This window comes from Macaca mulatta, chromosome 1 (genome assembly GCF_049350105.2).
Source record: "Macaca mulatta isolate MMU2019108-1 chromosome 1, T2T-MMU8v2.0, whole genome shotgun sequence".
Taxonomy (NCBI): domain Eukaryota; kingdom Metazoa; phylum Chordata; class Mammalia; order Primates; family Cercopithecidae; genus Macaca; species Macaca mulatta.
Genome location: NC_133406.1, coordinates 204,624,011 through 204,651,484, shown reverse-complemented (window position 1 = coordinate 204,651,484; position 27,474 = coordinate 204,624,011). Strand labels below are relative to the sequence as shown.

The following is a 27,474-nucleotide window of genomic DNA, read 5'->3' as shown; positions in this document are numbered from 1 at the left end:
GCGAACTCCTGGAGCCGTGGCGCCCGCTCGGCCGTGGCCGTGGAAGAGGCGCCGGAAGGCTGCGGGCGCGGGGCTCCGGGGCGGGGGCGGCGCGGACGGCGCGGGCGCGCGGGGCTGGGTCCCGGGGCGCTGCTGGGGCGGACTCCCCCGCGTCGAACTTGGTACGCGCCAGCGAGAGGCCAGGCCCAGCCCGGGCGGTACAATAGGGTTGGACCGAGGCCGGGACTGGGCCGGCGCCGGGCAGGGAACGGGATCGCGGCCGCAGCCGAGAGACCCTGGGCAACCGGCACCTCCGAGCCTCGCGGGCCACCTGCCTCGACCTTCCCCGGAGCGCCCCCGCCTCCGAGTTGTTGCTTGCCGGGCCGGGCGTGATGCGCCGCGGGACCCCTGTCCTGGCCGCTGGCCGCCGCCGCCGCCGCCGCTGAGACCCCGAGACCCCCAGTGACGCCGCAGCCATGGAGAGCGGCCCGCGTGCGGAGCTGGGGGCGGGCGCACCCCCAGGTATGCCGGGAGCCACGCGGAGGCGAGATGGGGGTAGATGGAGGGGCTGCGGGGCGGCCGAGGATGAGGCCGGCCGGCTGGGCGGGGACCCCTCTGCCGCCGCGCCCTCTGACCACTTGGTAGTTTAAAAATAAAGGCTGCGGCGGCGGCGGCTCCCGATGCATCCTCTGACAGCTGCCCCCGCCCCCACCCCGGGTGCCGGACGCATCGGGCGTCGGGAACCGCGGGGACCCCGCGCGGGAGTTGCTGGGGTGACCCTTCTGCCCCAGCTTAGTGCCATCTCAGCTTCCCCGCCCCCACATCCCTTCCCGATCCACCCCGGGCCCTGAAGATCCTCTTCTACCGAGCTAGGGCTTCCGTCCCCTTCCCCATCCCCCGTGGCACATGTGACCCCAGCCTGAGTGTGTCGGGGGTCCAGATTCTCAGGCCTGGGCCCTGCATACCGACGCCTCGGCCTTAGTGCCCGTACCCTCACACCCTGGCCCAGACCTCGCCCCCACCCCATCCGTCCAGCTGCCGCGCAAAGGGCCTGTTGCTGCTGCGGGCCGGCGGGGAGGGGAAAGCAGGGAGGGGAGGGGAGAGGGAGGTCTCTAGCCGCGGCTGCCAAGTAACCCGCCGGATAAAGGCGAGGGGGAGGGGGAGGCGGCATTGTTTGGGGCGAGGGCGGGAGCTGGGGAGTGGGCCGCCTCCCCTGCAGCCAGGCCCACTCTGGAGCCCACCCAGCCCGATTCGGGGAGGAGGGGGACAGAAGTAAATCTGCTTCTCCTGCCTGCCCTCCTTCCCAGCCTCTCTGGGCCGGAATCTCTCACTAGAGAATGAGGTAAAGGCTCCAAGCCGGCACTCCCTGGACCTGCCACATCATTCCCCAACCTGAGGCTTTGAGACCTCCCCGCTTACTCTTTTTCTCTTTCTGCCCACACCTCAGACCACCAAAGCTCCCCCCGCACCGCTCACCCCACCAACCACCAGTGCTCAGGACTTCTGCAAATCCCATTCGGATCTGGGAGCAGCTGATGAGGGGGTGGGGACAGGTTTCTGGTTGGGCTTGGTTTTGGAAGGAGGCGATTTCTCTTTCTTCCTGGAAGGGGAGGGAAGAACATGATTACTGAGGACCCAAGTTCTGTTCCCATTGACTCAGGGGGGAGGTGGCTCCATCCCCACACCCCCATGGAGTCCTGAGCCTAATCCTGTCACCTCCCTGTCCCTTGGGGTGTGGGCCCAGGATGAAACAGTGTGTGGGTGCGGAGAAAGCCCAGGATAAGGTAGGGCTGATGGGCTGTGGATGGGCTCCTCCCCATGCCAGCAAGGATGCTTCTAGGGGACTGTCTGGGTATGGAATCTGGGAGAATGCGGAGGGGAGGCTACCATCAGACTGGTGGGTTTCAGGAGGCTTGTAGGCTGGGCTGGAAACAAGGGTGGCTGGGTCTGTCCCGGTTTGACTGAGCCTGAGAGGGGACACCCAGGGAGGCCCAGCCTGAATCCAACCTCAGCTTACTGGCCCTCTGCACCTGAGGGCCTCTGGTATATAGTTGGTGTATAGTTGGGGGCCTGAATGGGGGTGGTGACTGGGATACAGAGAGCTTGAGCTGTGGCTACTTTATAATTAGGATACTTGGGTAGGATGCCTAGACTGAATATGAGAGCATGGGTGAGATGCTTGGCTCTCCGGGGGCAGTGGGGAGGCTGGGTTGAGGGGGAGGGCTGGGTCAGGGGCCGGTGGGGGGACTGCATATAGGCTTCCTGCATTGGGAGGACTCTTCTATACACAGGGATCTAGATGGAGTCACATGAGAACCTGGATCAGGATAGTGGCGGTTCCCCACACAGAATAGTCAAAGGTGACAGGAGTCCTCTATGGGGCTTTGTGGGAGTAAATGTGCTCACAGCATGTGCCCTGTGATAGTCTGAGGCATGGGCCTGACACTCCGAGAGCATGTGACACGATCCCTGCTCCCTTTGAGTTCCTTTTTACACTTGGACACTGAGCAGTAACAGAGGGTGGCATGGGGTAGAGGACAAGTGTGGGGCCCACTTTCAGGTCAGAAAACCTGGATGGAAATCCCAGTTAGCCATGTACCGGCTACTGGATTGGAGCAAGTGACTTACCTCCTGGAGCCACGGTTTCTGCCCCTGGAAAATAGGGGCAGTATTGTCAATCTTGTGGGGTTAATGTGAGGGTTAGAGATGATGTAACTCAAGGAATCTGGCACGCAGACACCAGACACCTGCAATAAAGTGTTATTACCATTATTGTGGTTATGCTCCGGCAACCGGTGCCAGCAGGGAGGTATGAAATATAGAGGAGGGTGGGAGCAGGAATTGGGAGTCAATTTGTTTAAGAGCGTAGATTCTGTAATCAAACAGTTTAAGTCTCCACTTTGTAACTTACCTCTGTGTGATCTCAGTAAGTTGCTTAACCTAAGTCTTAAGTTTGCCCATCTGTAAAATGAGAATAATGCTAGAAATTATCTCATAGAGACATTGGCATCATTAAATTAGATGAACACAGAAAAACTTAGGCTAGGTCCTGGCACATAGTTAGTGCTCAGTAAGTGCTAGCTATTTGTTATTTATTGATTTATTTATTTTGAGACAGAGTCTTGCTCTTGTCACCCAGGCTGGAGTGCAGTGGCACGATCTCGGCTCTTTGCAACCTCCGCCTCCCGGGTTCAAGCGATTCTCCTGCCTCAGCCTCCCGAGTAGCTGGGATTACAGGCGCCTGCCTCCGCGCCCGGCTAATTTTTGTATTTTTACTAGAGATGGGGTTTCGCCATGTTGGCCAGGCTGGTCTCTAACTCCTGACCTCGTGATCTTCCCTCCTTGACCTCCCAAAGTGTGGGGATTACAGGCATGAGCCACCATGCCTGGCCTAGCTATTTGTTTTTTGTTGTTATTTTTAATTCCGTCAGAAGCCTGAGATGTGATTGATTAGAATTATAGGAGGTAAGTATAGGACAAGAAGGCAGGGGAGAGGGGAGTTCTAGGCAGACATGAGCTAGGGTGTATCCAGGGATCAGAGGGGCCCCATACCTGAAGTGGGACACTGGGAATAGGAGAGAAGACCCAAGAAACAGGTGCAGCCGGCTATCTAGCACACCCATGCTGATGCCCCACCGTATGCCAGCTCAGTGCAGTCTATGTGGATGGCAGAGAAGTGAATCAGATGGAGTTTTGACCCTTGGGGAGGTCTTAACCTGGCCAGGGAGGCAGATGTGTTCACTGCAGGGAACCAGGTATAACGGTGATAGTGTGCAGTGGGCTGTGCTTATGGAAGGCTTCACGGAGGAGGCAGCATTTGAGATGGATCTGAAAGGACAAATAGACATTGGTAAGACTGGCACAGGGGGCTTTGGCCATACATCCAGCAGCCAGCTGGCTGGCACCTCCCAATGACGGCTTCCTAGTCCCTTCTTGGGCTGGTGGGCCCAATAATGAGGCCTCTAATGGGCCCCTAATGTGCAGTCATGCATATGCAAATGAGGTAGAAGGGACACTAGGCCAACGCAGGTCCCCTTTCCCAACAGGCTAGTGGGCAAGGGCTGAGGGAAGGGACTGAAAGCCGAGTCCAGACTAGAATGGCCATACTTGAGGGCCATCAGGTCAGGTCTCACGTCTGACCCAGGCTGGAAGTTAGGCCACAGGCAGCTAGGACCCACGTCCTTAGGTCCCTGCTGGGCCTTGGGGCTAGTAAGGGAGCCAACTAGCCAGGCCCAGATAATGCAGCTTTGTTGGCTGGTGGTAGCTCTGCCTGGCACCCAGGGGCACAGCCTTCAGTGTTTCCTCCACCACTTCTCAGCTGCAGCTCTGCCCTGAGGGGAGCAGAGAGCCTGGTAGGGCGTAGGGAACATGGTATTGCTGCCCTTACTAGCGCTCCTCAGCAGTTGTAAGAGATGATGTGAGCCAGCTAGAGACTCCCTGGTGAACCAAGTTATTTCCCATTAATTATCTCTGACTTATTATCTCCTACTCATTAAGGGCCTTCTCTGTGCCAGGCACAATGCTCAGCATGTCACGGGCATTGTCTCATTTGTTCCTCACCACAGTCCCATGAGTAGGGACTAGCATTATCCCCATTTTACAGATGAGACTCAGGAAGATGAAGTCACTTGCCTGAAGTCACTTGCCTAAATTCATACAGCTAGCAACTGGCAGAGGCAGGATTTGAACTCAAATCCGTCTGACTCTGAAGTCTGTGCCCCAAACCTCTAAGCTGAATTATGGCTAAGCCAGCCAGTGACAAGGTCTGGCCTGCTTCCCTCCCATGACTGGCCTGTGTGGGCATCTTGATCTTGGGGACCCCATAATCTTTTCTCTGGCAGGCAGAGGTAGCCCCAGCAGAGTCCTGGGTCCTCTGGGAAGCCTGCTAGGTTGAAGCCTAAGCAGTTGAACCAGGAGGAAGGCCCTGGACCCAGGTAGTGGTAATAGTCCAGCTGAGGGGCATCTCCAGGCCTTGGCCTGAGGTTGGGCCTCTGTCTTCAGCGCCTCGGCAGCCCTGCTGGGGCTGAGGGAGGGATGTGGTGGGGCCCAGGCTGCGGGATGGGGTCATTTCCTGCCGCCTAAAATAACAGGAAGTGGGTGCTCCTGATTGGAGGCTGGGAACAATGGCCGCCAGCCGGGCCAGAGAGCTCCTTCAGATCTGTAGTCTCAGTTGGGTTCCCGGCTTTATCACCCCCAGAAGCCGGTGGCCTGGTCCCAGTGCCCCACTGCCCAACTGCTGGAGCAGGCTGCCCCCCGCCAGGGCACTCCCTCTCGGAACCGGCTTAGCTCTGTCCAGGCCAGGGATAATGCTGCCCCTAAGGGTACCTCCTTTCCCGGTCCCACAATTCGGCATTCCCCAGAGTTGTCCTTTCTACCGACCTCCTATTCTCCCCGCCCAGATCTCTCCAGGAGAGGAAACCCAGGAGGCTGTCCCCACTGGGATGCAGGCAGAGTAAAGACAGTCACGCTGATCGGGTGCAAACCCCAGCCTTGCTACTCACTAGCTGTGGAGCTTAAGCAAGTGTCTTAATCTCTGAGTCTGTTTCCTCGTTTGTAAAATGGGGTAATATCTACCTCATAGGATTGTGGCAAAGATTAAATGAACTAATGAGTTTAACGTATTTAGCTGTGCCTGACAAAAGCATTAGCTGTTACTCTTGTTAATTGGACTTTCTCTGGGCCCAGGGAAATAATTTGCTCAGAAGGAGCAGAAGTGACCTGGAGATGTGGTATACATATTCCGGGGACTTTGTGTTTCTGTGTGCTGTATGTGTCTCTGAGGCTTTGTCTGTGCCTTAGAGGAGGTACCTGGCCCTGTACTTGTGTGGGTATGTCTGTGTGTCTCAGATATGTGTAGAGTTTTTTGTTTGTTGTTGTTGTTTGGTTTTTTGGTTTTTTTGTTTTTCTTGTTTTTGAGATGGAGTCTCGCTCTGTCGCCCAGGCTGGGGTGCAGTGGCGCGATCTCCGCTTACTGCAAGCTCCGCCTCCCGGGTTCACGCCATTCTCCTGCCTCAGCCTCCCGAGTAGCTGGGACTACAGGCGCCCACCACCACGCCCGGCTAATTTTTTGTATTTTTTAGTAGAGACAGGGTTTCACCGTGTTAGCCAGGATGGTCTTGATCTCCTGACCTCGTGATCCGTCCACCTCAGCCTCCCAAAGTGCTGGGATTACAGGCGTGAGCCACTGCACCCGGCCTGACCTGTGTAGAGTTTTGAATCCCACTAAGTCTGTTTCCTCTGCATGTGTGTGTGTATGTATGTGTGTGTGAGTGTGTGTGTGTGAGAGTGTGTGTGTGTGTGAGAGAGAGAGAGAGAGAAGAATGTGTCTTGTCTCTTGCCATTGTGCAGGCCCTGTTTACATTGTCTGGTGTCTGTCTCTGTTGTGTGCGCATGTCTGTCTCCCCGTGTGTCTCTGCCCTCTGCCTGCCTCTCTGTCTTCACCTGCTCTAGTGTTGTCACCTAGGAATCTGTGTGAGGGCCAGGAGGGCTCTTGCTAGAGGTGCTGATCTCTGTTCTGTCTTCTCTCGGCCTCATGCCTCTCCCATGCTTCCTGCCTGAGGTGCTGTCTGTGCACCCCCCACCCCACAACCAGCCCTCACCCAGGCACTCCCTTGCGCTGCCCTTGGAGGTGGGCTGCTCTCCCCCACCTCACTTCCAGCCTCCTGGGAGCCAGCCTGGGCAGGAGCCTGCCTTCCCTACATTCCTGTGCTCTGAGCTCAGTGCCTGCTTGCCCCACCTGCACCCTTGACTTTTGTAGGGGAAGTCTCCCTGGGGGAACCACGGAATCACTTCCTTCTTCAGAGAACACGCAGGAGCTTCAGGGCGGGGTGACCCGCCCACCAGAAATAGCATGACATAAGGGTTTTGAGGGTTTTGTCATCAGACAACTCTGGATTCAAATCCTACCTCTGACACTGACATGCACAATCCACTTAATCTGTCTAAGTGAGTTATCTCACCTGTGAAATGGGGGCCATCATAGAACTATCCTTTTAGGATTGCCATCAGAATCACATGAGATAAGGGAAAGTGCTTGGTTCATGTTAGAGCTTCAGTAAATTAGTTTGGGCCTGGAAACTGGCTGGGGACATGCAGGCTCTGAGATGAACATGACATTTAGTGTTTAGAGAGACTAAACTTTGGAGCAGCTTGAGGGTCTAAATACACACTAGCTAGGTAGCTTTCTACAGTACCCCCACCCACACATCTACATGTCCAGCCACCCACCCACCCATCGGACATTCATTAAACAGACACAGAACTCCCACTCTGTGCCAGACAGGTCCTGTATAAGACTCTGGGGCTGCAAAAAGGACTAAGACTGAGTTTCTTCTCTTGATAAGCTCTCACACTGATGGGGCAGGGGGTGGCAGGCAAACAGAATAGCTAGACTGAGTTATCAGTGTTGTGAGAGGAATATTTGGCCCAGCAAGAGTTGTTGGGGTGGGAGGAGGGAGAGACAAAAGGAAAGGACTGCCAGCTCCCAGAGGATGGAGATGGGGTGTTAGTATTCTGAGACATGTGAGAGTCTCTCTGAGGGACTTGGCCCTGATCTTTCTTTCTTTTTTTTTTTTTTTTTTTTTTTTTTGAGACGGAGTCTCGCTCTGCCACCCAGGCTGGAGTGCAGTGGCCGGATCTCAGCTCACTGCAAGCTCCGCCTCCCGGGTTCACGCCATTCTCCTGCCTCAGCCTCCCGAGTAGCTGGGACTACAGGCGCCCGCCACCTCGCCCGGCTAGTTTTTTGTATTTTTTAGTAGAGACAGGGTTTCACCGTGTCAGCCAGGATGGTCTCGATCTCCTGACCTCGTGATCCGCCCGTCTCGGCCTCCCAAAGTGCTGGGATTACAGGCTTGAGCCACCGCGCCCGGCCTGGCCCTGATCTTTCTGCAGACCCCAGGCACAGCCCTTCTTGGGGCTCTTAGGAAGACAGGACTTTTTGACCCTACAGTGCAACCCACCACTGCACCTTTGCCCCACTAATGCTCTTTGTTCCAAGAAATAAATACAAATTATTTGTCTCTTATCTCGTTCTTAACAAATACTTCTGGTAGATATTAGTGTAGCAAAATAAAACCGACAGTGGCAAAACCTCACAATCTGGCATAGACCAAAAATAAGATAAAATTAAGTAGCCGAAGGATCATATTTGATGGTTAAAAACGAGAATGATCATATATAGATTAACCGTACTGTATAGATAACTAACCAAGGAGTTAATTGGCTTAATGTGATTTGCTCCACATAACACTGTCCCAATGACATTTCATCAGGGTTGGCATAATTGTGAAGAAAATATTTGTATTCAGGGTCAACAGTGTGCCAGGTCACAAGAGGAGTTCCAAACTTCTTGTTTGCCTCTTGAGAGGTTTTTCTTGTTGAGCTGCTGGAGTAAACACTCATTATTATTTTTATTAACTTCTACCTGTGTGGCTTAGTCCAGGAAGCTGTCCAAACACTATTGAGATGGAGTTGTTTTGCTTCTCTTCAAATGTTTATCTTTTTGCAATAAGTTGCCACATAGATCTATACTTTTTTTTTTTTTTTTTTTTGAGACAGGGTCTGATTCTGTCACCCAGGCTGGAGTGCAGTGGTGCAATCTCAGATCACTGCGGCCTCCACCTCTGGGTTCAAGGGATCCTTCTCTCAGCCTCCCAAGTAGCTGGGACCACACGTGTGCACAACCACGCCCAGCTAATTTTTGTATTTTTAGCAGACATGGGGTTTTGCCATTTGCCCAGACTGCCTCTGAACTCCTGGGCTCAAACAATCTGCTCGCCTTGGCCTCCCAAAGTGCTGGGATTACAGGCATGAGCCACTGCACCCAGCCTGGATCTACTCTTTATTAAAGTAAAAATCTTCTATATGCACTTGCTTTAGGCTAGGGCAGCCTCATAGTATAGCACTTTATTTGTGCTGTACTGTTTATTCAACTATTTTATGACTGTCTCCATGTACTTGGCACTGTGGTAGCTGCTGGCGATGAGGCAGTGAGCAAAGTAGAGATGGCCAGCTCTTGTGGGTCTCCCTCACCTTCTAGGAGGAGGCTGACAATAAGGAAAAAACCATGCAAGGAAGTTTAAAATCATAACAGTGACAGTGTTGCAGAGGTACATGAGGCCATGGCTATATAAAACAAGGGAATTTATCCTAATCAGAGAAGCCAAGGAAAGCTTCCATGAGTAAGTGATGACTGAACTAACATATGAAGGGCAAATAGGAGTTAGCTAAGAAAATAGGGAGAGTATGTGCAAAGGCCCTGTGGCAGGAGGGAGTGTGGATGGTCATCAGCATTAAAGGAAGGTCAGTGTGGATGGAGTTCAGAGAGCAAGCGGGGAGCAGGGTAGGAGATCCAAGAAGCAAGGAGAGGGAGTCAGGGACTTCAGACTATACTGGACTAGTAGGGTGAGTTCAAGAAGAGGAAGCCACTGGCAAGTTTCAAGTGGCAAAGAGTACCATGATCAGATTTGTATTTGCTGTGGCTGCTCAGTGGAGCAGACAGTGGGAATGGGTACAGGCGAGCAGTGAGAGGACTTTGTAGTCATCCAGGTGAGAGCGATGATGGTGGTGACGGTATCAGCCTGGGTGGAGTTCATTCATTTCTTCCTTCAGCAGATGGTTACGGAGCACCTATATGCCAGGCTCTGTTGGCCCTAGAGATAGACCAGCTAACAAAATAGGCAAAAATTTGTGCCCTCATAGAGATTATATTGTAGCAGTGGGAGACTGTTAAAATGGTGTTAATGCCTGCCGGGCGCGGTGGCTCAAGCCTGTAATCCCAGCACTTTGGGAGGCCGAGACAGGCGGATCACAAGGTCAGGAGATCGAGACCATCCTGGCTAACATGGTGAAACCCCGTCTCTACTAAAAAATACAAAAAAACTAGCCGGGCGAGGTGGCGGGCGCCTGTAGTCCCAGCTACTTGGGAGGCTGAGGCAGGAGAATGGCATAAACCCGGGAGGCGGAGCTTGCAGTGAGCTGAGATCCGGCCACTGCACTCCAGCCCGGGTGACAGAGCGAGACTCCGTCTCAAAAAACAAAAAACAAAACAAAATGGTGTTAATGCCTATGGAGAAAAAGAAGCCTTGGAAAGAAAAATCTACAGTTGGAGCTGGGAGGGAGACTTCAACTGCAGTTTGTAGTTTTATTTTTTTTTCTTTTTCTGAGACAGCATCTTACTCTGTTGCCCAAGCTGGAGTACAGTGGTACAATCATCGCTTACTGTAGCCTCAAACTCCTGGGCTCAAGGTATCCTCCTGCCTTAGCCTCCCGAGTAGCTGAGACTACAGGTGTGCACCACCATGCCCAGCTGTTTTTTACTTTTTCGTTGAGATAGGGTCTCGCTGTGTTGCCTAGGCTGTTCTCAAGCTCCTGGCCTTAAGTGATCCTCTCACCTTGGCCTCCCAAATTGCTGGGATTACAGGTGTGAGCCACCTTGCCTGACCTTTATTTAATTTTATTTAAAATTTTTCTTTTTTCTTTTTTTTTAGAGACAGGGTTTTGCTTTGTCACCCAGGCTGGAGTACAGCACCATGATCATAGTTCACTGTAACCTCAATCTCTATTTCAACACGTCATGACGCCTGGGTAATTAAAAACATTTTTTTAGAGATGGAATCTCACTGTGTTGTCCAGGCTGATGTCAAACTCCTGGCCTTAAGGGATCCTCCTGTCTCGGTCTCCCAAAGTGTTGGGATTACAGGCATAAGCCACCACACCAGGCCTGCAGTTTGTAGCTTTTTTTTTTTTTTGAGACAGAGTCTCACTCTGTCGCTCAGGCTGGAGTATAGTGGCAGGATCTCGGCTCACTGCAACCTCCGCCTCTTGGGTTCAAGTGATTCACCAGCGTCAGCCTCCCAAGTAGCTAGGATTACAGGTACATGCTACCACATCCAGCTAATTTTTGTATTTTTTAGTAGAGATAGGGTTTTGCCATGTTTACCAGGCTGGTTTCGAACTCCTGACCTCAGGTGATCCACCTGTCTTGGCCTCCTGAGGTGCTGGGATTACAGACATGAGCCACCGCACCCAGCCCAGTTTGTAGTTTTAAATAGGGGCTAAGGGAATACTCCATTCAAAAGTGACATCAAAGTAAAGACCTGAAGGAGGGGAGGGAATGAGGCACGCAGAATCTGGGGGCAGATAATTCAAGGCAGAGAAACAGCCACTGAGGAAATACTGTTTCCTCAGTGCAAAGCCCTGAGGCGGAAACCTCCCCAACACCCTTAAGGGACAGTGACTGAAAACTTGAGCAGGGGGAGAAGAGGAGAGAAGGTCAAAGAGGTCAGGATCTGCTGGGCGCGATGGCTCAAGCCTGTAATCCCAGCACTTTGGGAGGCCGAGACGGGCGGATCACGAGGTCAGGAGATCGAGACCATCCTGGCTAACACAGTGAAACCCCGTCTCTACTAAAAAATATAAAAAACTAGCCGGGCGAGGTGGCAGGCGCCTGTAGTCCCAGCTACTTGGGAGGCTGAGGCAGGAGAATGGTGTAAACCCGGGAGGCGGAGCTTGCAGTGAGCTGAGATCTGGCCACTGCACTACAGCCTGGGCGACAGAGCGAGACTCCGTCTCAAAAATAAAAAAAAAAGAGGTCAGGATCCTGGGGAGTCCTTGATAGGCTAATGTGATGACTTTGGCTTTTTCTTCCGCTCAGACCAGGAGTCTTTGCAGGATTTTGTCAGAGGAGTAATGTGATCTTTTTTTTTTTTTTTTTTTTGAGACAAAGTCTTGCTGTGTCACCCAGGCTGGAGTGCAGTGGCACGATCTCCGCTCACCGCAAGCTCCACCTCCTGGGTTCAAGCAGTTCTCCTGCCTCAGCCTCCCAAGTAGCTGGGACTACAGGCGCCCGCCACCACGCCTGGCTAATTTTTTGTATATTTAGTAGAGTTGGGGTTTCACCGTGTTGGCCAGGACGGTCTCTATCTCCTGACCTCATGATCCGCCTGCCTCAGCCTCCCAAAGTGCGGGGATTACAGGCATGAGCCACCGCGCCCGGCTAATCTGACTTATTTTTAAACAGAATCACTCTGGCTACTGCGTTGAGAAAAGACCCAGGGGAAACAAAGACTGGAGCAGGGAATCTTTTATCAGAGCTGGTAGTAGCTCTGACCCAAGTGATAGAAGTGGAGACAGTGAGAAGTGATTAGATTTGAGATCTGTTTTGAAGATAAAGGCAGAAGGATTTCCTGAGAGATGACACACGGGGTGTGATGTAGTTGCCATTAACTGAGATGGGGGAAATGGGGAGAAGTAGGCTTTTGGGGGAAGAGCAGGAGCTCCGTTTGGGATGTGTTAAATTGGCATCTGTGAGACACCCAGGGGTATCAAGCAGGGAGTTGCAGGAGTGAAACTAGACCTCAAGGGAGAGGCCTGGGCTAGAGACACAAATTTGGTTGTCGTCAGCAGTGATGGTATTTAAATCTGTTAGTCTGGATGAGGTCACCAAGGGAGTGTGTGTCGACAGAAAAGAAATGAGGTCCTCCACTCAGCCCTAGGGCACTCCAGTGCTGAGAGGTTGGGAAGTTCAGGCAGGATCAGCACAGATGACTAAGAAGTGACAGTCAGCAAGGTAGAAGGAAAACGAAGAGAATGTGCTGTCTTCAAAGCCAGGCAAAGACAGTGTTTCAAGGAGCAGTCAGAAATCAACGGTGGCAGATGCAGCTGCATAGTGGCCAAGGAAGATGAGGGCTGGAAACTGCCTGTTGGATTTAGCAGCATGGAGGTCCTTGAGAAGTGCAGTGTTGCACAGCAGTGGGGGTAAGGCCTGGCCGAAGCATTTCCTCCTGGCAGAGATGGGGAGACGTGGATATATTCTTCAGGGCAGGTGCTGCTTACCAAGCCCCTGCCAGGTGCCACCAATGATATACCCATCTGTACCAACTCCCTATGTGTACCAACAACTCCATGAGAGAACTGTGGTTACACAGGCTCAGGGCTTGCCCAAGGTTCACCTGGAGACGAGGTCCTCAGTCAGGCCTGTCCGACTCTGAAGCCTATGACCTTTCTGCTCCACTGCATCTGATGGCTGGGTGCAGGTTCTTCCAAACCTCACTCCTCTACCTCCTCCCAGCCTCCCTTCACATGGCAAGTCGGGACCTAGCTGGGGACTCACTGACTGTCTTGCCTGGTGGGTGTGATTTGCCTAGGTGTAGACAAACACCTGCCTACCAGTTTTCCTTGCAACACCTGCAGCACGCACAGGTGATTGGAGAATGCAATAAACAGGCCTCACCCTCAACCTTCAAGCTTCATACTTACTCACCCAGGCTTTGGCTTCAAACAGTCCTGAGTTCAAATCCCAATTCTGGGCCGGGCACGGTGGCTCACGCCTGCAATCCCAGCACTTTGTGAGGCTGAGATGGGCGGATCACGAGGTCAAGAGAGGGAGACCAGACTGGCCAACATGGTGAAACCCCATCTCTACTAAAAATACAAAAATTAGCTGGGTGTGGTGGTGCATGCCTGTTGTCCCAGCTACTCTGGAGGCTGAGGCAAGAGAATCGCTTGAACCTGGGAGGCGGAGGTTGCAGTGAGCTGAGAGCGCGCCACTGCACTTCAACCTGGCAACAGAGTGAGACTCCATCTAAAAAAAAAAAAATGCCAACTCTGCCACATACTAGTTGTATGACTCTGTGCGGATCAATTAGCAGGTTGGGCCTTGGTTGCCTCACTTGTATAATGGGGATTAAAAGTCTCTGCCTCTCAGAGTTGTGAGGACACAGGATGCATCACTGTTAGTGAATAGTAAGCACTCACTAGAGTGAGTAACTGGTTTTGTTGACTATTGGAATTGGTAAAGGAGTTTGCAGCTGGCTGGGAAATAGATTAGCAGTGACCAGGCAGCCGTCTCCTGCTGGTATGGGAAGAGATGGGTATCTTGTCATGGTGCCTCAGAGTTGGTGGAGTTGGAGGGGTAATGGGGGAGACAGGGCCACAGCTGGGGCTCTTGCCTGGAGCCCAGAAAGCTGGGTGGGAAGGAATGAGGGAAAAACAGTGTGAGCCTCAGATAATTTATTGCATAACACCTATTCCCTCATACTGTCAGTGAGGATTAAAACTAATAACATAAGCCAGGCGCGGTGGCTCACGCCTGTAATCCCAGCACTTTGGGAGGCCGAGGCGGGTGGATCACGAGGTCAGGAGATCGAGACCATCCTGGCTAACACGGTGAAACCCCGTCTCTACTAAAAATCCAAAAAAGTAGCCGGGCATGGTGGTGCGTGCCTGTAGTCCCAGCTACTTGGAGGCTGAGGCAGGAGAATGGCGTGAACCCAGGAGGCGGAGCTTGCAGTGAGCCGAGATGGTGCCACTGCACTCCAGCCTGGGTGACAAAGCGAGACTCCGTCTCAAAAAAAAAAAAAAAAACAACTAATAACATATAAGGCCAGGCGCAGTGACTCACACCTGTAATCCCAGCACTTTGGGAGGCTGAGGTGGGCAGATCATTTGAGGCCAGGAGTTCGAGACCAGCCTGGCCAACATGGCACAAACCCATCTCTACTAAAAATACAAAAATTGGCCAGGTATGGTGGTTCATGCCTGTAATCCCAGCTACTCGGGAGGCTGAGGCACAAGAATTACTTGAGCCTGGGAGGCAGAAGTTGCAGTGGGCCGAGATCACACCATTGCACTCCAACCTGGGCAACAGAGTGAGAATTTGACTCAAAAAAAAAAGAACTAATGTGTATAAAAATTATGAGGCTGGCCACGGTGGCTCACGCCTGTAATCCCAGCACTTTGGGAGGTCGAGGCGGGCAGATCACCTGAGGTCGGGGGTTCGAGACCAGCCTGGCCAACATGGTGAAGCCCCATCTCCACTAAAAATACAAAAATTAGCTGGGCTTGGTGGCAGGCACTTGTAATCCCAGCTACTCGGGAGGCTGAGGCAGGATAATCACTTGAACTTGGAAGGCAGAGGTTGCAGTGAGCCAAGATCATGCCACTGCACTCCAGCCTGAGCAACAGAGCGGGGTTCTGTCTTGAAAAAAAAAAAAGCCGGGCGCGGTGGCTCACGCCTGTAATCCCAGAACTTTGGGAGGCTGAGTCGGGTGGATCATGAGGCCAGGAGATCAAGACCATCCTGGCCAACCAAGTGAAATGCTATCTCTACTAAAAATACAAAAAATTAGCCAGGCGTGGTGGCGGGCGCCTGTAGTCCCACCTACTCGGGAGGCTGAGGCAGGAGAATGGCATGAACCCAGGAGGTGGAGCTTGCAGTGAGCCAAGATTGCGCCACTGCACTCTAGCCTGGGCGACAGAGTGAGACTCCATCTCGAAAAAAAAAAAGAAAAGAATGAAAAACGTTTCCTTAGATGAAGCTTCCCACAGATGCTGGCCCTGCTTCCTAAGCCCAAGTTGGTAGCTGTGTTCCCATTGATCTCCTCAGTGCCTGGATGGTAGCAGCAGATGGCACCAGGACTCAATATACAGAAACTTCTGTTTGGGAGACCAGGAGGCTTCATCAGACCAACAGGGAGTGCTGTTTGCTGGCATGTGGATAGTGCCAGGCACTTTGCTGACATTCCCTACTAGCTTGGCTTATTATCCCTGTTTTACAGATATCAAAACTGAGGCTGAGCCAGGCATAGTGGTAGGTACCTGTAATCCCAGCTACTTGGGAGACTGAGGCAAAAGGATGTCTTGAACTCAGGAGTTTGAATCCAGCCTGGGCAACATAGCAAGACCCTATCTCTTTCTTTTTTTTTTTTTTTTTTTTTTTTTGAGACGGAGTCTTGCTCTGCCGCCCAGGTTGGAGTACAGTGGCCGGATCTCAGCTCACTGCAAGCTCCGCCTCCCAGGTTTACGCCATTCTCCTGCCTCAGTCTCCCGAGTAGCTGGGACTACAGGCGCCCGCCACCTCGCCCGGCTAGTCTTTTGTATTTTTAGTAGAGACAGGGTTTCACCGTGTTAGCTAGGATGGTCTCGATCTCCTGACCTCGTGATCCGCCCGTCTCGGCCTCCCAAAGTGCTGGGATTACAGGCTTGAGCCACCAAGCCCGGCCGCAAGACCCTATCTCTTAAAAAGTAAAAATTGGCCAGGCACAGTGACTCACGCCTGTAATCCCAGCACTTTGGGAGCCTGAGGCGGGCAGATCACGAAGTCAGGAGATCGAGACCATCCTGGCTAACACGGTGAAACCCCATCTCTACTAAAAATACAAAAAATTAGCCGGGCATTGTGGCGGGAGCCTGTAGTCCCAGTTACTCGGGAGGCTGAGGCAGGAGAATGGCGTGAACCTGGGAGGCGGAGCTTGCAGTGAGCCGAGATCGTACCACTGCACTCCAGCAATAAAAATAAATAAAAATTAAGAAAAAGGGACTTAAAGGAACTAACTAGACCCTTAAAAATTCCCTAGCAGCAAGCGGACTTGGGGGGAAACAAAACAAAACAAAAAAACCTGAGGCTGAGAGAGGTTGGCTGGCTTGTCCATGGTTGTCTGCTGGGGAAGCAAGCCCTCCCTTCCCATCCTCATCTGACTGACTCTCAGGCCTGTCTCTCAATGGCCCCACATGTGTATATGTCAAATTGTGTGGCTCCCTTCCTTCACTTCGATGTCTTTTACAGGGTTCCTACAATAGTCATATGTTAAAAGCACAAATTTGGGGTAGCTTGTTGCCAGTGGGAATCTTCACAACAAAGCATCCCAATACAGCCCATACTTACGTCCTTCCTCTTGGTCAGTCCCATGTGCCCAGCACTGGCACCCTCTGTGAACAGACCTTGGGTTGGGCACAGTCACCCAGAGATAAAGCAGAAAGGAGAGGGAGGCAGACATGGAAACAAATCGGTGCGTTTGGTGTCTCAATAAGTGCTGCAAGCTTGTTCTTAGCTTTTCCAACACACCCTGCTCCATTCTGCCCCTTCGCATATACTCTTCTCTGCCAAGATCTCTCCTCCTCGCTTTGCTGACTCCAGCTTATCCTTCGGATCTCAGCTTGGTTGTTACTTCTTCAGCAAGCCCTCCCCATGTAGGTTAACCATCTCTGCTGTGCTGCCCCAGACATAGTATTTATTCTCTACTGTAGTTGCCTAGCTATTTGTCTGTCTGCCCTACTAGAGGGTAAGCGCCACAGAGGCAGGGATCATGGCTATTTTCTCACTATTATATCATGAGTATCTGGAACAGGGCCTGGCACATAGAAATAACTCAAACACACGTGAATGAAGAAGTCAGTTGAACAAGGGAGAGGGCCACATATTGAGCTGATGGCACAGATGTGCAATCTGACCTCTCTCCTCTCTTGTGTTGGTCTTTCAGTTGTGGTCGCCAGGACCCCCCCAGAGCCAAGACCTTCTCCAGAAGGTGACCCTTCCCCCCCACCACCACCGATGTCAGCCGTGGTCCCTGACACTCCCCCGGACACCCCACCTGCCATGAAGAATGCCACTAGCTCTAAGCAGCTTCCACTGGAACCAGAGAGCCTCTCAGGGCAGGTCGGGCCTAGGCCAGCCCCCGTGCAGGAAGAGTCCCCTTCCTCTGAAGCAAAGAGCAGAGGACCCACCCCACCAGCCACGGGCCCACGGGATGCCAGACCTCCTGGAAGGAGCAGCCAGCCATCTCCAACAGCAGTGCCAGCCTCTGACAGCCCTCCCACCAAGCAAGGTGTGTGTAATGATCCCGGCCTGGGCCTAAACCCCTTGGCTCAGGGTCCTGGCCCTGGATCATGCCAACTGAAAGAGTCCTGTTTGCCCTAGAGGAGATGAGGAAAGGATGGGGTGAGGCCCAGAGGGAGGGATCTGAGGCTGACTCCTCTTTGGGGACAGCCTTTTGACCTGTCTGTTCTTGTTCCCTCTGCTCAGAGGTGAAGAAGGCAGGAGAGAGACACAAGCTGGCAAAGGAGCGGCGAGAAGAGCGGGCCAAGTACCTGGGTGAGTGCGCAGGAAGTCTCATCATCATCTTCATCATCATGATCAGCATCCTAATAATAACACCAACAGGCTGGGTGCAGTGGCTCACGCCTGTAATCCCAGCACTTTGGGAGGCCGAGGCGGGCGAACCAAGCATGAAGAAACCCCGTCTCTACTAAAAATATAAAAAATTAGCCGGGCATGGTGGCACATCCCTGTAATCCCAGCTACTCAGTAGGCTGAGATAGAAGAATCACTTGAACCTGGGAGGCGGAGGTTGTGGTGAGCCGAGATTGCGCCAATGCACTCCAGCCTGGGCAACAAGAGCGAAACTCCGTCTGAAAAAAATAATAATAATAATACCAACACTTCTGCAACACTTAATTATGTGCACTGTGCTAAGAGCAGGACACGCATTATCTAATTTAATCCTCAACCCATTTTGAGGAGGAAACAGAGGCTCAGAGAGATGAAATCATTTGCTTAAGCCACACAGCTAGTACAGTAGCTGAGATTCAGACCCAGAAGCCTCCTGTCACCCCAGATCTCATGCATGCTCTTAATCACAGTATGTGGACCTCTGTCTGGTAGCCCCCCAAGTCAGATGGGGATCTTGCACTAAAGCATTCATTTCTCCTTCAATCCTGAGAGCCCATAAGGCCAATGGAGGAGAAATAGGCCTCTCCTGAGTCCTGTCTTCAGTAAGCCTCTCAGTTTGAGGGGGTTGTCTCAGACTGAAAGCTCCACCTAAGCAGGCAGGAGAAAAACCCACCCAGGATGTGGGTAGCAGGGCTGGCCACTTGGAGGAAATGTCCTTGGCCCAGGCCTGCTGCAGAACCCTTCACATGCCACTGGGCTCCTTTGTCCACAGCGGCCAAGAAGGCAGTGTGGCTGGAGAAGGAGGAGAAGGCCAAGGCGCTGCGGGAGAAGCAGCTCCAGGAGCGCCGGCGCCGGCTGGAGGAGCAACGTCTTAAAGCCGAGCAACGTCGTGCAGCCCTGGAGGAACGGCAGCGGCAGAAGCTCGAGAAAAACAAGGTGCGGCATGGGTCTCCATGAATCCGTGTACACGTGTGCTCACTGTCTGCAAACTGGTGCAGTGTGTATGCATATCCATGTTCACGGCTCTGCATTATCTGTGTCTACGTGGTCCTATTTGTGTTCACATCTACAGTTGTGTCCCTGTATTAGAATATCTGGGGACCTATGCAACTGCAGGTACATTTGCTTCTGAATGTGCCACTGTAGGCCCCTGTAACTGTTTACTGTCAGTACCTGTGTTCGTCCGTGTGCCCCATGCGTCTGTTTGTGTGTCTGCAGGTATGCGTCTGTGTGAGCGTGCCTAGCTCTGTCATGTGGGTAAAGCCCTAGCTTGAGTGCTGGTGAGGAAATGAAGGAAATGGCCACCTGGCCCTACCTGGGGGGCCTCAGGCTAGAGGGAACACATAGCCCCAAGGTCAGGACCCTCAGTGCCTGAGATACGGCCTTGCCTGGGAGCCCCAGGTAGGGAGAGTCCCACCAAATCATCAGAGAAGCAACTCATACACTCAGGAAATGACTCAAGAACAGTGAGAAGCTCCCCAAGAACAAGTCGAAAGGGATCTTGGTCCTTAATCATAGCAAGGATTTAGTAACCTTGGATACCTGCAATGAGTCAGGAAAAGACTCGGAGGGAAGGGAGTGGGGGAGGCATTGACACAGGAGGAAGAAGGGCCTCTATCCCAAATTCAATGAATGTTTTCAGTCCACATCTCTCTTCTCCCCACCTTCCCCCAGGAGCGCTATGAAGCAGCCATCCAACGGTCAGTGAAGAAGACATGGGCCGAAATCCGGCAGCAGCGCTGGTCCTGGGCAGGAGCCCTGCACCACAGCTCTCCAGGACATAAGACCAGTGAGTAGGCTGGAGGGGCTGGGGAGTGGGTGGGCAAGGCTGGGATGGCAAGTAAAGGAAGGGAACAACTTCCCTACAAAGAGCTGGTGGCTCCCTGCAGCAGGTGTGCCTTGCTTTATGTGACTTGTGTCTTCTAGAATGGTCCGTAAGCCAAACTGTCCCTTTCCAAGGACTTCCACTATCAAATCAGAGAAGGATTCTCTCCATTTGGTTTGCTCTTCAAACCTCTGTCATTTTAGGATTAGCCTTCTTTGCGCCTGTCAATTATTATTAGTTGTTGATACATAAAAGACTTTAATGCCCTACAGACACTGGATCTTAAAGAAACTGTCACTCCTTGTCTCAGAAGGTAGATTTTTGTCTCTGAGTTTTCTCCACGTAGGGCCACCATGGATTTTGGTCTGATTCTGTGCTGGCATGTATGTACCACTGTGCTTGGATGTCTTTATGCAATGGCAAGTTTCAGTATTTCTAGCTGTGTATCTTCGGTGTATGTGCTCCTGGACCCGTGCATTGTGTGTCTTAATATATGTTTGCCTTGGCGTGTTTGTGGACTTGTGTACCTCAGTGAGGGCTCCTAAGTCAAGACAGACTTGGGTTCCAGCTCTGGCACTTGCAGCGCGACCTTTAACTTCTTGAAGTCTCACTTTCTTCATCTATAAACTGGGGATAATGCTACTACTTGCCCCTGAGGTGGTAGATAGATGTTTGAAGGATCAAATGAGGTCACATGTGTGTGGTGCCCCACACAGTACCTGGCACATGGTAAGCATCAACAAATGTGAGCTGCTACAAATGTCATGATGAGGTTGCTTCGATGTGTTTGTGGCTTGTGTGCATCTGGGTCTGACACACTATCTGTTAGTGTTTGTGTCTCTGTCCCTGTGCATGTCTGCACACATGTGTGCATGCCAAAGTATCTGCCACTCTATATGCCTGTATCTGCATGTCTTTTTGTGATTCTGGATGAATACGTGGATTTGTGCAAGTGACTGTGACTGTGTAGGTCCTGTTTAGGAGCGTTTTTGCATTTATCCCAGTACATGGGTGTTGTATCCGTAACGCGTTGGCTGGGCAGTGTCAGCAAGTGCCAGTGCTGGGGGGTTATGGGGAGGTTGCAGTACCCAGCCATAAGGAATGGCTTCCTTGGTCTGGCCAGGAAAGCTGTAGTTTCTCTAGTTTTACTCATCTCCCCCCTTTGTTTCTTCTCCGTCGGCTCCCCCAAGCCAGGTTGTCTCTGGTCACCTACCTGCCACCCTCCCTCTCCCAGGGCCAAGGCTGCCTCCTGCTCCTCATCCTAGCCTGCCCACTCCTCCCTCTCCCACCCTGCCCTTGGAGCATCCTGCATGGAAGGCCTCGGTGCCCCCCACTGGCTCCTGCCTGGCCCGGCCCTAATGCCGTGTCTTTTCCCCTCCAGGTGGGAGCAGGTGCTCCGTGTCGGCAGTTAACCTGCCCAAACACGTGGACTCTATAATCAACAAGCGGCTCTCAAAGTCCTCTGCCACGCTCTGGAACTCCCCCAGTAGAAGTAAGAGAAGGCCCAGCCCTTCCCCCTCCAGAGCCCCTTGTAGCTCCCACCAGGTTTCCTCCAGAGCTCAGCAAGAACACCAGGTCCCTGGAGCCCTCACATACTCCAGGTCCCCATCCCCACTCTACCTTACCCAGGGCTCTGTGCCCCTCGGGGGAGCCGGCATATGGGTCTGGACCCTGAGGACAGAGGTTGCCCTGTAGGAGAGGAGAAGGGAGACAAAGCACAATGCCTCAGAGGGCAGGAAGTCTGGCAGGGGCCTCAAGAGCAAGTTGGAGGTGGTGGCTGGGGGTGGGGACAGGCAGGCAGCCTTTTCTGCAACCACAGCCAGCTGGCCTGGCCAACCTTAGCCAGGTGGCATTGTCCCCATGTGTCAGACTGGCCTGGGTGCTGTGGGGTGGAGGGGTCCCTCATTCTGGCTCTACCCTAAAGGGCCCATGCAATCCTGCCCTCTCTGCCTTCAGAGCCCCAGCCATGGGCTTGGCTGGTTCCAGAGTTGAGGCAACCAAGGTGGCATAGCCCCTGCATTCCCACCATGCCCTGGTGCTCATATGTGAAGGAGCCATGGTGGGAGTTATTTATAAGTTTCTCTTGCATTTGTTTGGTTGCTTTGTTGCCTAGCAACCAAATCAGCTGCTGTACCAACCCCACCTGACTGAGGCTTAAAAATAGCCCAGCAGCTGAGGGGACAGAGCAGGGTGGCCTAGGGCAGGCAGGCACCCTAGCAGCGTCTCCTTGGCACAGGACTGCTAAAAGCTGGGTCACAGGAGCACAACGACCCTCACTGTCCCAAATCCATGGGACAGCTTCAGCTGGGTCAGCCCTCTGAGAGCAGGAGGGGCAAGACCTTACACTGGGACATGGCAGAGGGCAATTGGGTCTTCTTCCAATCCTGGATGGCTCCTTCCTATATGCACGGTTCAGGGCCCTTTCACCTGGGGACCGTTGTAGGCAGGGACCCTCATCTGATGCAGGATGTTGCCCTGGGAAGTGTCTGGTTGCCTGGGTCTGCAGTGGAAGTCCAGATCGTAGGGAGGACAAGTGTGGCCCCGGTGTGATTGTGGGGAGAGGCCTCCCGGGTGAGCAGCCTTGGCCTTGGCATGGGGATGGTGCCTGGTCTGCCCCCATGCCTCTCCCTGCCTCCTGCGGCCCCCACAGTGACCGGCTTCACCTGGCCTTCTACCCCCAGATCGCAGCCTGCAGCTGAGCGCATGGGAGAGCAGCATCGTGGATCGTCTGATGACGCCCACCCTCTCCTTCCTTGCTCGGAGTCGCAGCGCGGTCACACTGCCCCGCAACGGCCGGGACCAGGGTAGGGGCTGCGACCCTGGGAGAGGCCCTACGTGGGGCCGGGCAGGGGCCATCCTGGCGCGCGGGCCGCAACCCGACCGCACTCATCCCTCTGCAGCCGTGCCGGTGTGCCCGCGCTCGGCCTCCGCCAGCCCTCTGACGCCGTGCAGCGCCCCCCGAAGCGTGCACCGCTGCGCCCCCGCCGGTGAGCGCGGGGAGCGCCGCAAGCCCAGCGCCGGGGGCAGCCCCGCTCCGGTGCGCCGCCGGCCGGAGGCCTCGCCGGTGAGTGGCTCGACTGGTTCGAGCGGCCGCGCAGGTGGGACAGGCAGCCTGGAACTGGGGAACGCGGGCGCTGCTGACCTCTACTCTCCTCTTCCGTTCCTTCTTCCCTGCCAGGTGCAGAAAAAGGAGAAGAAGGACAAGGAGCGGGAAAACGAGAAGGAGAAGAGTGCACTAGCCCGGGAGCGCAGCCTCAAGAAGCGCCAGTCGCTGCCCGCCTCACCGCGCACCCGCCTCTCCGCCAGCGCCGCCTCAGAGCTCAGGTGGGCGCGGGCGGTGCGAGGGACCCTGCCCCTCACCGGGTCATTTATTCATCACTCACAAATATTTATTGGGCATCCCACCTCTAGAATGCAATTTCCTTGAGGGCAAAGTTCTCTCTGTTTTTTTGTTTGTTTGAGACAGGGTCTCCCTCTGTCACCCAGGCTGGAGTGCAGCGGCCCAGTCTCGGCTCACTGCAGCCTCGACCTCCCGGGCTCAAGCTATCCTCCCACCTCAGCCTTCCAAGTGGCTGGGACTACAGGCGCGCCACCACACCCAGCTAATTTTTTGTGTTTTTTGGTAGAGGGAGGTTTCACCACATTGTGCAGGCTTATCTCGAACTCCTGAGCTCAGGTGATCCACCTGTCTCGGCCTCCCAAAGTGCTGGGATTACACGTGTGAGTGTGAGCCACCTCGCCCAGCCTCCATTTTTTTTAAATTGTTTTCTTTTTTTCCTTTTTCTTTTTCTTAAGTATTTTGGTTACTGAAGTACCGCATCATCTAAAACAGTGCCTGGCACCTGGTAACCACTCCGTGAATGCCTACTGAAGGCAAGAGTAGTGCCTCACGCCTGTAATCCCAGCACTTTGGGAGGCCAAGGGGAGGATTGTTTGAGCCCAGGAGGTCGAGGCTGCAGTGAGCTAGGTATGATCATGCCACTGCACTCCAGCCTGGGGGACAGCCAGATTCTGTCTTAAAAACAACAAAACCTGCTGAATGAATGGACCTTCCAGGTAGCACTCATGGTGCTGAGGACACGTTGCTGAGCTAACCCAGGCGTGGTTTTTTTCTCTTATTAAACTTACAGGCTATTGGTGGGGCACAGACAATAGTCAATCCCACAGAAACATATGTCATTACAAACTGGGGTATATAATCTAAAAGGGAATGGTGTGTTTCTGTGAGAGCAAGGGGGAGCAGTGCTGATGTAGGCTGGAGGAGGGGGCACCTCCCAGAGGAAGGGACAAGTTCTCAGCATGTGGGTGTGTGTGTCTCCTAACTCTTCCCTTTTCCCTTTTCTCTTAGCCCCAAATCCAAGGCCCGGCCATCCTCTCCCTCCACATCCTGGCACAGGCCTGCCTCCCCCTGCCCCAGCCCAGGGCCAGGCCACACTCTGCCTCCAAAGCCACCGTCCCCGCGAGGCACCACTGCATCCCCCAAAGGGCGGGTTCGGAGGAAGGAGGAGGCAAAGGAGAGCCCCAGCGCCGCAGGGCCTGAGGACAAGAGCCAGAGCAAGTTCAGGGCCAGTGACGAGAAGGAGCCAGCAGCCCCAGCCTCACCGGCACCTTCTCCGGCGCCCTCGCCCACCCCATCCCCGCCCCAGAAGGAGCAGCCCCCCGCGGAGACCCCTGCAGGTACGCATGAAGAGAGGGGAGGGGTGAGCCTAGCGAGAGAAGCCAGCTTCTCCTGCGTGGGGATGTGGGCCGCCAGAGATGCCTGAGGACTGGGAGTGGGACATGGAAGGAGGAGACTCCTGCCCTCAGCAGTCCCAGGCCCACAACACAGGCCGCTGGGAGCTGACGGCAGGAAGGGATGCTGGCGGTGCCTGCGTGGGTGTGCTGACTGACGCCTGGTCCCGGATCCCCCTCCAGACGCTGCTGTCTTGACCTCACCCCCAGCCCCTGCTCCCCCGGTGACCCCTAGCAAACCAATGGCCGGCACCACAGACAGAGAAGAAGCCACTCGGCTCCTGGCTGAGAAGCGGCGCCAGGCCCGGGAGCAGCGGGAGCGCGAGGAGCAGGAGCGGAGGCTGCAGGCAGAAAGAGACAAGTGAGTGCGCCTCGGGGACTGAGGGGGCCCTGGTGGGCGCTGGAGAAGAAGCAGAGTCCGAGCCTGAGCCGTTTGCTCCGTCCCCCAGGCGAATGCGAGAGGAGCAGCTGGCGCGGGAGGCCGAGGCCCGGGCGGAGCGGGAGGCGGAGGCCCGGAGGCGGGAGGAGCAGGAGGCACGAGAGAAGGCGCAGGCCGAGCAGGAGGAGCAGGAGCGGCTGCAGAAGCAGGTGCCCCCGGCGGGCGGGCGGGAGGCGGCTGGGCGCGGGCGCCGCGGGCCGGGAAGGCTGGAGTCAGGTGCCCCACGCTCATGGGGGTCTTTGGCAGAAAGAGGAGGCCGAAGCTCGGTCGCGGGAAGAGGCGGAGCGGCAGCGTCTGGAGCGGGAAAAGCACTTCCAGCAGCAGGAGCAGGAGCGGCAAGAGCGCAGAAAGGTGTGCGGACGTGGGCTGGGATTGGTGGGCGGGCCTGGGCAGGGCGGCCAGGTGGGCGGGGCCTGGGCTTAGAGCGGGTGGGACGGAAAAGCGCTGGGGCAGATTCCAGCTCCTGTCCTGGAGAGGGCTGCTATGAACTGGGAGGCCCTAAGACCACAAGGCCGGGGCTGACTGGTGGGAGGTTTAGGATTAGGGGCGGAGCTCGAGACTAACTGATATGCGGCCTCCAAACAGCGTCTGGAGGAGATCATGAAGAGGACTCGGAAGTCAGAAGTTTCTGAAACCAAGGTCAGAATTTCCCCGAAGGGCAGTGCTGGGCGTGGGGGCCGGGGTGGGAAAAGGAGGCTGCGGAAAGGCATCTATGATCAAGGAGAGCGGGGCTGTCGGGGAGGCCGCTGCGGCCCGGGCAAGGGGAGGGCAGAACTCAGTCCTAAGTGGATGGGACCGGCTGTCCCTTGAGCCTGACTGCTCTTCCTCTTCAAAGCAGAAGCAGGACAGCAAGGAGGCCAACGCCAACGGTTCCAGCCCAGGTAAAGCCCCGTTCCCCTCACCTCCCTTCCCTTTGCCACCCTCCTCCTCCATCCTCACCTCTCTCGCCAGCCCTTGGCTGATGGCGCCTCTTTCCCTGTGACAGAACCTGTGAAAGCTGTGGAGGCTCGGCCCCCAGGGCTGCAGAAGGAGGCTGTGCAGAAAGAGGAGCCCACCCCACAGGAGCCTCAGTGGAGGTACCAGCTTCCAATCCCAGGGTCCCTGAGCAGGGAGGCAGACTGCAGCTGGAGCTGCGGGGTAGCCTGGGCTTTCCCGGGAGGTGAGCTGCTGAGCCTTGGCCTCTGCATCCACAGTCTCCCAAGCAAGGAGTTGCCAGGGTCCCTGGTGAATGGCCTGCAGCCTCTCCCAGCACACCAGGAGAATGGCTTCTCCCCCAAGGGACCCTCTGGGGACAAGAGTCTGAGCCGAACACCAGAGGCACTCCTGCCCTTTGCAGAGGCAGAAGCCTTCCTCAAGAAAGCTGTGGTGCAGTCTCCGCAGGTCACAGGTAGGTCTCCTGATTCCTGGACCTAGCTCTGTTCCTCCCAGCAGCCTTCCCTGTACACCCTAGCCCTGCCTTCTCTTCTGGCTCTGCCAGGCCCCCTCTCCTGCTCCGCCTTGAAGACCCCCAGCTATCTGGGTTTGAGTGCTGTTTGCCCTGACTGTTTCCTTTCCCCTTTTTCCCCAGAAGTCCTTTAAGAGGATTTGCCTTGGATCCGGGCACAGCTGTAAGGGCTCCTCTGCATCACCTACCAGGATGTCTGGAGGAGAAAAAGACAGAGCAAAGTTGGAAGTGGCCTGGGCCCCTGGGGGTGGGTCCTCTCTGTTGTTTTTAATCTGCACCTTATAGACTGATGTCTTTTTGGCTGGAGCCAGATCTGCCCCTCAGTGCATTTGTGTGCTCGCACGCGCAGACATCCCCTCTCCCCCATACACACACATACACTCACAGCCTCTCTGGCCTCTTCCCTTGGGGAGGGGCCACCTGTAGTATTTGCCTTGGTTTGGTGGGGTACAGTGGATGTGAATACTGTAAATAGCTTGTGCTCAGACTCCTCTGCGTGGAGAGGGTGGGTGCAGGAGGCAGACCCTCCCCGCAAAGCCCCCTGGGGAGATCTTCCTCTCTCTATTTAACTATAACTGAGGGGGATCCCAGGTCTGGGGATGGGGGACACCTTGGGCCACAGGATACTGGTTGCTTCAGGGGTACCCATGCCCCCTGCCCTTGCCTGGAATCAGTGTTACTGCATCTGATTAAATGTCTCCAGAAATAAAGTGAGAATAATTCTGCCAATCCTGCCTGTTCTTGGAGCTGGTGGTGGTGGTGGGAGCAGGTGGCCTCCTGAGTTCTAAGAACTGAAGAAGCCTCGGGCTAGTGATACTAGTCCTGAACCCCTGCCCTATGGTCTTCCAGTTTAGTCATGAATTCATTCATTTATTCATTCAACAAATACTGTTGCATCTACTCTGTATCAGGCAGTGGGCTATGCACTGGGGATGCAATAGTCAGAAAAGATGTAACCTCTGTTACATACACTACTCCTTGTGCAGTTTATAGTCTAGTGGGTGAGTGTCATGGACACTGTGGGCTGCCCACTCAACAACTTTTCCCATTGCCCCTTCCTCATTCCAAACAGAATTTCTATTCAGGTAGCCATCTTTCTCTTAGACGGC

At 54.3% G+C, this 27,474-nt stretch overlaps 1 protein-coding gene across 8 annotated transcripts; it reads left to right on the top strand.

Annotated features, from left to right (window-relative positions):
* Positions 1 to 210: 210 nt before the first annotated feature.
* Positions 211 to 27,094, top strand: MAP7D1 (MAP7 domain containing 1). 8 transcript variants are annotated; one of them, XM_015135400.3, is made up of 18 exons: positions 211 to 501; positions 17,238 to 17,582; positions 17,780 to 17,848; positions 18,699 to 18,862; positions 19,601 to 19,715; positions 21,133 to 21,243; positions 22,433 to 22,555; positions 22,652 to 22,815; positions 22,930 to 23,075; positions 24,100 to 24,428; positions 24,666 to 24,843; positions 24,932 to 25,070; positions 25,168 to 25,272; positions 25,507 to 25,560; positions 25,760 to 25,802; positions 25,907 to 25,997; positions 26,115 to 26,308; positions 26,489 to 27,094. In XM_015135400.3, exons 1-18 carry the CDS (start codon positions 456 to 458, stop codon positions 26,497 to 26,499), a joined length of 2,427 nt encoding a protein of 808 aa, XP_014990886.1. In that variant the 5' UTR covers positions 211 to 455; the 3' UTR covers positions 26,500 to 27,094. The 8 variants fall into 8 exon arrangements, with proteins under 8 accessions (XP_014990886.1, XP_077819970.1, XP_077819993.1 ...); XM_077963844.1 differs by having other exon boundaries at positions 25,757 to 25,802; XM_077963867.1 differs by lacking the exon at positions 21,133 to 21,243.
* Positions 27,095 to 27,474: the final 380 nt, after the last annotated feature.

What these genes read in the sequence shown, in the direction of transcription:
- MAP7D1 (XM_015135373.3), top strand. Translation starts at nt 456, where the DNA reads ATGGAGAGCGGCCCGCGTGCGGAGCTGGGGGCGGGCGCACCCCCAG. An exon ending in CAGCCCTCCCACCAAGCAAG is followed by an intron (nt 17,583 to 17,779) that starts GTGTGTGTAATG and finishes CCCTCTGCTCAG; the next exon opens with AGGTGAAGAAGGCAGGAGAG. An exon ending in CAGAAGTTTCTGAAACCAAG is followed by an intron (nt 25,561 to 25,756) that starts GTCAGAATTTCC and finishes TCCTCTTCAAAG; the next exon opens with CAGAAGCAGGACAGCAAGGA.